Raw genomic sequence first — 10,249 nt, 5'->3', positions numbered from 1 at the left:
GACGCGAGGTGAGGAGGGTGAGTGCTGGTGGATGTGGATGGTTGGCTGGCTACGCGGAGGACGCGACACAGCAAAGGCGACGCCTGTTAGGTGGTGACAATCAAAGGTGAGGCTTCAGCAGGCTTCGAATGACGAGACCTCTCAATGAATGTAGGCCCCCCCCCCTCGGCCAAAACGCCGTTTTTCAGAAGAATTCTTAACGCGCAAAGGCCGCCGCCCGGCGGCGGCGAGGGCGGGCGCGGCAAGGGCGGGCGCGGCAAGGGCGGCGAGGGCGGGCGCGGCAAGGGCGGGCGGGCGCGGCAAGGGCGGCGGCGGCTGGGGCGACTATTAAAATTAAAAACAGGCACGACACCCCCGGCCCCGCCATTCCACGCCCTGTCTTACGCACCCTTCCCCCCCACAGGGCCCCCGGAGAGATAGGATAATAGTCGTGGGGCGGGTGGACCACCCGGGGGGGTCGGAAACCACACCGTCAAGTGGACCCGTGGGATTCGGTCAGGCTGCGGGAGGCAGGGGCGAGGCCAGGAGGGGCTGCCGGAGTGCACGACCCAGCCTGCGATTCCTCGCACCCACGGCCAGCCGGGAGGGCTGCTCCCCGGGAGTACGCCAGCCGGGAGGGTCGCAAAGCCGGGAGGGCGCAGGGGCGTCGCCTCGAGCGGCGTCCAGGCGCCAACTCGGCTGCCCCCGTGTGGAGGTGATCAGGGTGGTCTGACCGGGTGGTATCGCCCCGGTCTAGGCCCTCTGGAGTCTCGTGAGGCGTCCCTCGTCTCTCGCTCGAGAGATGGTCATCTGAACCCGAATCATCGGTGCCCAGCACGTGTATGTTGAGTCGTACGCGGTCCTGCGGCTTGGTCGCGGGAGATAGATTGCCCGCAGTGTCGCGGGCCTCCTCAGCCGAGGAAGACATGTTTGTAGAGAGTATTCAAAGTACGAAGGTGTGGTGTCACACCGGTGGGGGGAAAGACGCCAGCTGCGCCGAGTTGTGGTGTCACAACAGTAGAGAGGTCGACTGTCTCGCGGCGCGGCGGCCCCACGAAAGCAGTCAGAGACTATGACGTGCCAAACTTGCACAACGGGAGTTGGGGAAGCGTGACGTGCCCAAGATGTCTAATATTAGGGGTCTGGGTGTCAACGACGTGCCACTGCACAGGGTGTGGGAATATAGGGATATGGGGACACGGCGGACTATTCATCACTCTGGAATGGGAGAGAGAGAGAGCGAGGGAAGGAGAGAGAGAGAAGGAGAATAATAGGTGAAGCCTCTCGATGTAGGTCAGGCCACCGGTCCTCATGGGCGTCCTCGTGCCTCACCTCCTGCGACACAAACATGACCATTCCCCCGGGGAGGGGCGCGGCAATGAATGGCAGCTGGGGAGTGTGGCACTACGTAGGAACGTTTCGGCACACCCAGGGGTGGAGGCTGCATCGCGACGCATTTGGCATATCCATGGAACAGCCGTCGCACGGTTCGCAAACATCAGACGTCGAGACGTTCGAAGGCTTCCGCCGAAGGAGGGCTCGCCGGCAGCCTGGCAGAAGGCATTCCAGCTGGCGTAGCCCTGACCTCGGCGGAGCCAGGCGACGATGGCTTGTCCAGCGCATCGGTGTCGTCCTTGGGCTCGGTACGCTCCAACGTGGTGTAGAGGTGATCAGGGTGGTCTGACCGGGTGGTATCGCCCCGGTCTAGGCCCTCTGGAGTCTCGTGAGGCGTCCCTCGTCTCTCGCTCGAGAGATGGTCATCTGAACCCGAATCATCGGTGCCCAGCACGTGTATGTTGAGTCGTACGCGGTCCTGCGGCTTGGTCGCGGGAGATAGATTGCCCGCAGTGTCGCGGGCCTCCTCAGCCGAGGAAGACATGTTTGTAGAGAGTATTCAAAGTACGAAGGTGTGGTGTCACACCGGTGGGGGGAAAGACGCCAGCTGCGCCGAGTTGTGGTGTCACAACAGTAGAGAGGTCGACTGTCTCGCGGCGCGGCGGCCCCACGAAAGCAGTCAGAGACTATGACGTGCCAAACTTGCACAACGGGAGTTGGGGAAGCGTGACGTGCCCAAGATGTCTAATATTAGGGGTCTGGGTGTCAACGACGTGCCACTGCACAGGGTGTGGGAATATAGGGATATGGGGACACGGCGGACTATTCATCACTCTGGAATGGGAGAGAGAGAGAGCGAGGGAAGGAGAGAGAGAGAAGGAGAATAATAGGTGAAGCCTCTCGATGTAGGTCAGGCCACCGGTCCTCATGGGCGTCCTCGTGCCTCACCTCCTGCGACACAAACATGACCATTCCCCCGGGGAGGGGCGCGGCAATGAATGGCAGCTGGGGAGTGTGGCACTACGTAGGAACGTTTCGGCACACCCAGGGGTGGAGGCTGCATCGCGACGCATTTGGCATATCCATGGAACAGCCGTCGCACGGTTCGCAAACATCAGACGTCGAGACGTTCGAAGGCTTCCGCCGAAGGAGGGCTCGCCGGCAGCCTGGCAGAAGGCATTCCAGCTGGCGTAGCCCTGACCTCGGCGGAGCCAGGCGACGATGGCTTGTCCAGCGCATCGGTGTCGTCCTTGGGCTCGGTACGCTCCAACGTGGTGTAGAGGTGATCAGGGTGGTCTGACCGGGTGGTATCGCCCCGGTCTAGGCCCTCTGGAGTCTCGTGAGGCGTCCCTCGTCTCTCGCTCGAGAGATGGTCATCTGAACCCGAATCATCGGTGCCCAGCACGTGTATGTTGAGTCGTACGCGGTCCTGCGGCTTGGTCGCGGGAGATAGATTGCCCGCAGTGTCGCGGGCCTCCTCAGCCGAGGAAGACATGTTTGTAGAGAGTATTCAAAGTACGAAGGTGTGGTGTCACACCGGTGGGGGGAAAGACGCCAGCTGCGCCGAGTTGTGGTGTCACAACAGTAGAGAGGTCGACTGTCTCGCGGCGCGGCGGCCCCACGAAAGCAGTCAGAGACTATGACGTGCCAAACTTGCACAACGGGAGTTGGGGAAGCGTGACGTGCCCAAGATGTCTAATATTAGGGGTCTGGGTGTCAACGACGTGCCACTGCACAGGGTGTGGGAATATAGGGATATGGGGACACGGCGGACTATTCATCACTCTGGAATGGGAGAGAGAGAGAGCGAGGGAAGGAGAGAGAGAGAAGGAGAATAATAGGTGAAGCCTCTCGATGTAGGTCAGGCCACCGGTCCTCATGGGCGTCCTCGTGCCTCACCTCCTGCGACACAAACATGACCATTCCCCCGGGGAGGGGCGCGGCAATGAATGGCAGCTGGGGAGTGTGGCACTACGTAGGAACGTTTCGGCACACCCAGGGGTGGAGGCTGCATCGCGACGCATTTGGCATATCCATGGAACAGCCGTCGCACGGTTCGCAAACATCAGACGTCGAGACGTTCGAAGGCTTCCGCCGAAGGAGGGCTCGCCGGCAGCCTGGCAGAAGGCATTCCAGCTGGCGTAGCCCTGACCTCGGCGGAGCCAGGCGACGATGGCTTGTCCAGCGCATCGGTGTCGTCCTTGGGCTCGGTACGCTCCAACGTGGTGTAGAGGTGATCAGGGTGGTCTGACCGGGTGGTATCGCCCCGGTCTAGGCCCTCTGGAGTCTCGTGAGGCGTCCCTCGTCTCTCGCTCGAGAGATGGTCATCTGAACCCGAATCATCGGTGCCCAGCACGTGTATGTTGAGTCGTACGCGGTCCTGCGGCTTGGTCGCGGGAGATAGATTGCCCGCAGTGTCGCGGGCCTCCTCAGCCGAGGAAGACATGTTTGTAGAGAGTATTCAAAGTACGAAGGTGTGGTGTCACACCGGTGGGGGGAAAGACGCCAGCTGCGCCGAGTTGTGGTGTCACAACAGTAGAGAGGTCGACTGTCTCGCGGCGCGGCGGCCCCACGAAAGCAGTCAGAGACTATGACGTGCCAAACTTGCACAACGGGAGTTGGGGAAGCGTGACGTGCCCAAGATGTCTAATATTAGGGGTCTGGGTGTCAACGACGTGCCACTGCACAGGGTGTGGGAATATAGGGATATGGGGACACGGCGGACTATTCATCACTCTGGAATGGGAGAGAGAGAGAGCGAGGGAAGGAGAGAGAGAGAAGGAGAATAATAGGTGAAGCCTCTCGATGTAGGTCAGGCCACCGGTCCTCATGGGCGTCCTCGTGCCTCACCTCCTGCGACACCCCGTTAGCTGCATCTATAGCTTCTCTCGTCACGGCCGGAATTCACGTAAACGCACAACCGGGCCCCGAAATCGCACAGTGATGACAGTGACATGCAACACGGGGTCCCAGGGAAGGCGAGCAAAAACCTTGCCGGAATTCACGTCCCCATAATTCTCCTTTTATACTAAAATTCTCCTTTTTCGCTGGTAGAGCTCTACACAGCAGCTGACTGCGGCAGGGTACAGTTGCACGGACAACAACGCCTTGTGCCGGTCCACGCCATCGAAATAGAGCCCACGTGCTCTCACGACAACGCCAAATGGCGACTCCTCGCGACATGGAAGGGGTGACGAGCACTCAGTGGAGCGCGATGCCGCTTGCCGAGCGGCTCGACCGCTGCGCCATCGACATCATGCTCCACGGACTCAGGCGTCCGGCAGTCGTCTACATTTGGCACTTCACCCTCCTCCTGATTAACTACGGCTGCTTTGCGCTGACTCTGCTCGCAGTGGGCCCGAGCACGCACAAACAGCCACTGTTGCACGGCTTTGTAAAGCTGATCGTCTGGCAGCACTTTGCCGAGTCGCTCGGCTGCCGCCAAGGTCCAATTTACGGGCATCTCGGACCGCCATGCAATCTGATGTACCGGCTCAGCCTCGGCACCGTCAAGCTGGCTAAGGTGGCCGTCCTCGGTACGCGGCGCACGGCTGTCGACCTGCTCTCGCACCTCCTGTTCTACGTGGGCATCTTTGCCTTTCTCGCCTCTCGCGAGTACCGCACCGAGGCCCTCCGGCTAGCGGTAGTAGTCAGAGCTGCACAGAAGCAAGCAGCACCCCTCCCGCCAGGCCCTCTGGCTCATCTGCGGCTGCGACGCGTTCCACTTCCTTTCCGACTCGACCCAGTTCTACGCCGCAAACGGCCACACATACTACTCGGTGCTGCTGTCTGCATGCTTTCCCGCCGAGCGAGGCGCGCCCGCGCAACCGCACTCGCACCCGGGCCTTGCACTCCAGACGCCGAGTCGCCTCGTCGGGCTGCCGGGCCGAGACCTCAACAGCGAGAGAGAGCACGCCTGACCTGGGCCTGGCGTGACCTGGGCTGGCATGACCTGGGCTGGCGTGACCTGGGCTGGCGTGACCTTAGGCCGCCTCGCGGGCATGCAGACCGCGCTGCTGCTGCAGTGGTTCTTCTCTGGCGTGGGCAAGGCGTGGGCCACGGACAAACCCACTCCTGTGCTCGAGGAGACCTGTGCACCACCCGTACCTTGCCTCGCCTCAGATCGGGCCCTGGTTCGAGTACGTCAACGGCCGCCCCTCCCTGCGGCGGTCGATGCCTTTCGCGAGAGTCGCAGAGAGTCTCCGAGAGCTGAGCAGAGAGTAGGCCCCTTCATGCTGCAGTCGATGCTCCTCGCGCCCGCGCGGCGCTGGCTCGCCGGCTTGCTCGTCCGCTCTCCTTTCCACCTCTCCCCGACCAGGTTAGGGCAGGCCGTCGCGCACGTAATCTCGGGTGATCTCGGGTGATCTCGGGCAATCTCGGGTAATCTCCCCGACCAGGTTCGGGCAGGCCGTGGCGCACGCTGCAGCGGCCGTCGAGCGCGTGGAGCAGGGCCGGGGTCTGGCCAAAATGGACGCTTCTCTGAGCGGTCTCTGCCCGCTTCTCTTAGGTACTTGGCTCCGCTCGCGCTGCTGCTGCCCTCGGACGGCAAAGATGATCCGAGATGCGCCGATATGCGCCGAGATGCGCCGAGATGCGCCGATGCCGCGAGATGAGCCGCGAGATATGATGAGCCGCGAGTAGGTGCGGTCGCCTTCGGGATGGCTTCTCTCGGCGCGATGCACGCCTACATCCTTGCGATGCCGGCGCCGCTCGATGCGTCTACTCTCCTCGCACCTTGCGTCGGCCTCTGCACGCCTCCCTCTGCGATAAGGCGCCGTTCGACGTGTACTCTTGGAACCTCTGCTTCGGCTTGTGCGTGCCGCTCCTCTTCTGGCGCATCGAGACCCTCGGCTTCGACTGGGCGGGCCTCTCGCAGGCGACCGCTTGAGGAGCCACGCTTGATTACCCGAGATCACCCGAGGTTACTCGCAGGCGACCGCTTGAGGAGCCACGCTTTGAGGGAGCCACAGTCAAAGAGTCCCACTTTTGAGTGGGCCTCCCGCCGCTGTATGTGTGTGGGCAGACGCTCACATCCTCTTCACCCCCAGGCGAGCCCGCTGCTACTCGTGTACCTGGGCGCCGAGTGCCTCACCTGCGCCGCGGGCAATGTGCTGCCCGACCGACTCGGCTACTACATCTCCCACCGCTACTGGGCGCGCAGCGGGTGCAGGGAGAATGCACGAGTCTCGTGCTCATGGCGATGAGAGCGGTGGGGGACCTGCAGGCGGGCAACTGGTGCATGATGCTCTTCTACATCCGCGACACGGACGCTGCCCGAGCCAAGCTCGACGCCGTCAAGGCCTTTAGCCCAAACCCGCTGCGGCCGCCCAAGCTCGGGCTCGACCCGTTCCTGATGGACGTGGCCCTGCACAAGTCGCTCGCATACCTGTGGCGCGGTAGCCTAGATGCTGCCCACGGACCGCCTCGTACTCCAGCAGGTCTTGAGAGGACACGTGTTCGGCCGGAGTCAGCTGTCTTCGGCGGTGCTGCAGCCCCTCCCCACCCCTCCCCACCCCTCCTCCGCCCCTTCCTCCTCCGCCCCCGTGCTGCAGGCTCGGCAACCTCAACACTAAGTGCCTCGTGCCGCTCATCGAGGAGGCGTGCGCCGCGGCGGGAGGCGCGCCCTCGGACTTCAAGGCCGTCCCCAGCCTGCCCCTCTACTTTGCGGGCGAGTTTCGCGACTTTCTCTTCGGCGTCGAGCTGATGGGGGAGATGCAGGCGGTCGCGGGCTTCGATGCGGGGGAGTGCTTTGCCGTCAAGATGAGCGCCTTCTCCATGCTGGGCGAGGGCAACCGCTCGGAGGTGCACGACCTCAAGAAGGGCCGCGTGCGCTCGTACGCAACCTCACGGGCGGGGCTGCGCGCAATGGACGCCCTCCCCTCGAGCGCACCCACCTTCAAAAAGGCGGTGTGACGCGAGGCTGCGAAAGACTAGGGCCGTGGTGTGGCGCGACTGGCGCGCTTCGTCCGCGTATTGTATAGCCTGCCCCTCGTAGCAAATTTTGTGTACTTGCACTATCTTGTACAGGGCGCCGTTCGCTCGCGCATTCGCCCTGTGTACGTCAGCGCGAGGGCTCCACAACAGAGAACAGTACTAACGTGTAAATACGCTGCTGCTGGCGCCGGGGGCGGGGCCTGCACTTACCTCTCGATTAAGGCACCCGCAAAATATTGAATATATTGCTCCAATAGTTAGAGATGCGATCAATATCAATACATATGGCAATATTTAGAGGAGAGGCTGGGCCTGGGCTGGTCAGGACTCTGGGGGGAGGCGGGGGCCCCCGGAGGCACCGTGCGCCCGCGCCGCAGTGCGGAAACGGGGCTCCGGCGCTCAGAGTCGCTCAGAGCACCGACTTCCCGAATGATTACGGTTGATTAGAGGGCAGATTTGGAGAGATCTCGAGGAGTACATACAGATAGACCCTCTAACCATCAGAAAACTCCGACCTGATCGGTCGTACTGACCGCCGACAGATCACTGCAGACATCCTTGAACTCGCGATTTTTTCGATTTCAGCCCACATCTAAGCAATGTCTGGGACAAATCAGCGATCAATATGTCAATATATTGTCAATAGTTAGAGGGGATGCTGTCAATAATCAATATCAATAGTTACAGGGGACGTCCAGGGGTCATTGGATGCCCAGGCCAGAGTGTTCAAGATACGTCCAGGGGTCATGAGCTCGGGCAATCTCGGGCAATCTCGGAGCACCACGACAATCCCCGGATCTCGCACCATGTAGGATAATCTCGACTGCACCTCGACTGCACCTCGACTGCACCTCGGCTGCACCTCGCGACTGCACCTCGGCTGCACCCTCCTAGCCTCCTTCCTTTTTTCTTTGTTTTTTTCGACTCCGGATTCTCGCTCTGGATCTCCTTTTGAGGTTCAAGTCTCTTGACCGAAAGAAAGAATTCTACGTCAGGAAAAAGAATTTTCCCGCGGGAAAAGAAGGGGATGGGGATGCCGGGATGAAGACCGCTGCGAGAATTGGCGAGAGACTGCGAAGAGAGATAGGCAGAGGCAGATACCCAAGGGTGGGCGACGGCTAGTACCACCCTCCTCTCCTTAAAATCCCTGTGTGCAGAGCAAGTGCCTGCTCGCGTCCCTGCACGCTCCGTCTGTCTGCAAGCAACGCCCGTAGAGGGTGCGTTGAGGGCACTCCCTCAAGGAAGACGCCGTTCGACTCTGCCATTCCCTTGGCCTTACGCGTTGCCTATGGATTTGCGTGTTGGATTGAGTCGCTGTTGACCCACGTCGCGTAAGTTCCAAGTCCGAGCTCGTCCGTCCCGAGAAGCACCCGCCTCTCGTCTCGAGCGCCCATCATGCTCTGCCACTCGCGACTCCTAATCGTCCTCGTGGCGACCGCCTGCGCGGCGCCCGTGCCCGTCGTCGACGTGCCAGACGGTCGCGCTAAGCAGTTCCCGGCGTCAGAGGGTGGTGTTGCTTTGCAAGTTCCCGCTCAAGGCATCGAGGAGCAGAACGGCGGCTTCGAGCCCAGCAACGGCGGCAACGGTGGCTCCTTCGGCGGCGACGAGGAGCAGGAGCAGAACGGCGGCTTCGAGCCAGGCAACGGCGGCAATGGTGGCTCCTTTGGTGGCGACGAGGAGCAGGAGCAGAACGGCGGCTTCGAGCCCAGCAACGGCGGCAACGGTGGCTCCTTCGGCGGCGACGAGGAGCAGAACGGCGGCTTCGAGCCCAGCAACAGCGGCAACGGTGGCTCCTTCGGCGGCGACGAGGAGCAGAACGGCGGCTTCGAGCCAGGCAACGGCGGCAACGGTGGCTCCTTTGGTGGCGACGAGGAGCAGGAGCAGAACGGCGGCTTCGAGCCAGGCAACGGCGGCAATGGTGGCTCCTTTGGTGGCGACGAGGAGCAGGAGCAGAACGGCGGCTTCGAGCCCAGCAACAGCGGCAACGGTGGCTCCTTCGGCGGCGACGAGGAGCAGAACGGCGGCTTCGAGCCCAGCAACGGCGGCAACGGTGGCTCCTTCGGCGGCGACAAGGAGCAGCCGACCAGCCGTTCGCTCCCCACCGCAACTTTGCCTGGCTTCCACCCCAACGTCCCGGGCCTACGCCCGGTGCCACACGTGCCCACTAGCCCCGAGCACGACGATGTTGCCAGCGCTCTCTTTGCGAGCGCGGCTCTCGTCTCGGGCCACAATGAGCTAGCGGGCGTCGCACTCGCTGCGCAGGGCCACCCGATGGCCGGCATGGCGGCAATGATGATGGGCGACGGTAACGAGGGCGAGCAGGCGGATGCGACTCCGCCTTCTCCGCCCTCCTCTCCTCGTGGCCTCGTCGCCGCCGCAGACGGCTTCGTGGCTGCCATCGACAGCCTCGTTGGCGCCGACACGGACGCGACTTCTCGCGGCTACGTACCCAAGATGACAAACACGAACCCCGGCTTCCACCTGAACGGGCCGAACGGCATCGAGCCCGGCTTCGCCTTCAACGGCGTCTGGCAGCCGTCGCAGCAGCAGAACGGCGCCAAGTGCCCCGACGTCCCCGCGTCGATGCACACGCTGCAGCTGGCGGAGGACAGCGCCTCGGCCTGCCAGCAGACGTGCCTCAGCTACGCGCAGTACCACAAGTTCTTCTTGGGCTATGCCGGCAAGGACTTTTGCTGCCAGTACAAGGAGGGCGGCGCGCCCGGCGAGTGCCAGATCTCCCCGCCGATTACCGCCACGAACGTCCCCTACCTTCCGGACAGCGAGTACACCGCCTTCTTCTTCCACCCGACGGCGGCTGCCAACGGGGTCTAGCTTGGTCGCCGTCACCACGCCTGCATGTGCTGTGCGGTCCGGCGTGTCGGCATGCACGCCTCTCTCCACCCTTGGCCCTGCTCAAATCTACTCAGAGCTCACTTCTCTACTCTCTCGTCGTCCCCCTCACCTCTCTCACTCTCCCTCGTACGGCTATGGGTGGTACTCT

General features: G+C 62.4%; 5 protein-coding genes across 5 annotated transcripts in view; 1 reads left to right on the top strand and 4 right to left on the bottom strand.

Moving 5' to 3' along the window:
- Positions 1–116, bottom strand: part of DUR3 (putative urea transporter) — a 2,932-nt gene extending 2,816 nt beyond the window's left edge. Inside the window, exon 1 of the mRNA XM_005788433.1 lies at positions 84–116. The gene's annotated coding sequence lies outside the window, so the exon portion shown is untranslated. The remainder of the gene's footprint in view (positions 1–83) is intronic.
- Positions 117–1,477: 1,361 nt separating this feature from the next.
- EMIHUDRAFT_226920 (hypothetical protein) lies at positions 1,478–1,858 on the bottom strand (the record flags this gene model as incomplete). Its single annotated transcript, XM_005788432.1, has 1 exon — positions 1,478–1,858. The coding sequence occupies one exon, from the start codon at positions 1,856–1,858 to the stop codon at positions 1,478–1,480; it is 381 nt and encodes a 126-aa protein (XP_005788489.1).
- Positions 1,859–2,428: 570 nt separating this feature from the next.
- On the bottom strand, positions 2,429–2,809 carry EMIHUDRAFT_226919 (hypothetical protein; the record flags this gene model as incomplete). Its single annotated transcript, XM_005788431.1, has 1 exon — positions 2,429–2,809. One exon carries the CDS (start codon positions 2,807–2,809, stop codon positions 2,429–2,431), a length of 381 nt encoding a protein of 126 aa, XP_005788488.1.
- Positions 2,810–3,379: 570 nt separating this feature from the next.
- On the bottom strand, positions 3,380–3,760 carry EMIHUDRAFT_226918 (hypothetical protein; the record flags this gene model as incomplete). The annotated part of the gene is made up of 1 exon (XM_005788430.1): positions 3,380–3,760. One exon carries the CDS (start codon positions 3,758–3,760, stop codon positions 3,380–3,382), a length of 381 nt encoding a protein of 126 aa, XP_005788487.1.
- Positions 3,761–4,426: 666 nt separating this feature from the next.
- Positions 4,427–7,227, top strand: EMIHUDRAFT_455186 (hypothetical protein; the record flags this gene model as incomplete). Its single annotated transcript, XM_005788429.1, has 12 exons — positions 4,427–4,942; positions 5,004–5,127; positions 5,302–5,363; positions 5,437–5,464; positions 5,539–5,632; positions 5,712–5,750; positions 5,822–5,859; positions 5,956–6,017; positions 6,086–6,190; positions 6,363–6,467; positions 6,539–6,705; positions 6,867–7,227. The coding sequence occupies exons 1-12, from the start codon at positions 4,478–4,480 to the stop codon at positions 7,225–7,227; spliced, it is 1,650 nt and encodes a 549-aa protein (XP_005788486.1). The 5' UTR covers positions 4,427–4,477.
- Between the last annotated feature and the right edge of the window lie 3,022 nt (positions 7,228–10,249).

The sequence above is a fragment of the Emiliania huxleyi genome, assembly GCF_000372725.1.
Source record: "Emiliania huxleyi CCMP1516 chromosome Unknown EMIHUscaffold_135, whole genome shotgun sequence".
Lineage (NCBI taxonomy): Eukaryota > Haptophyta > Isochrysidales > Noelaerhabdaceae > Emiliania > Emiliania huxleyi.
The sequence above is the reverse complement of the archived record's forward strand: the minus strand, read 5'-3'. Positions and strand labels throughout refer to the sequence as shown.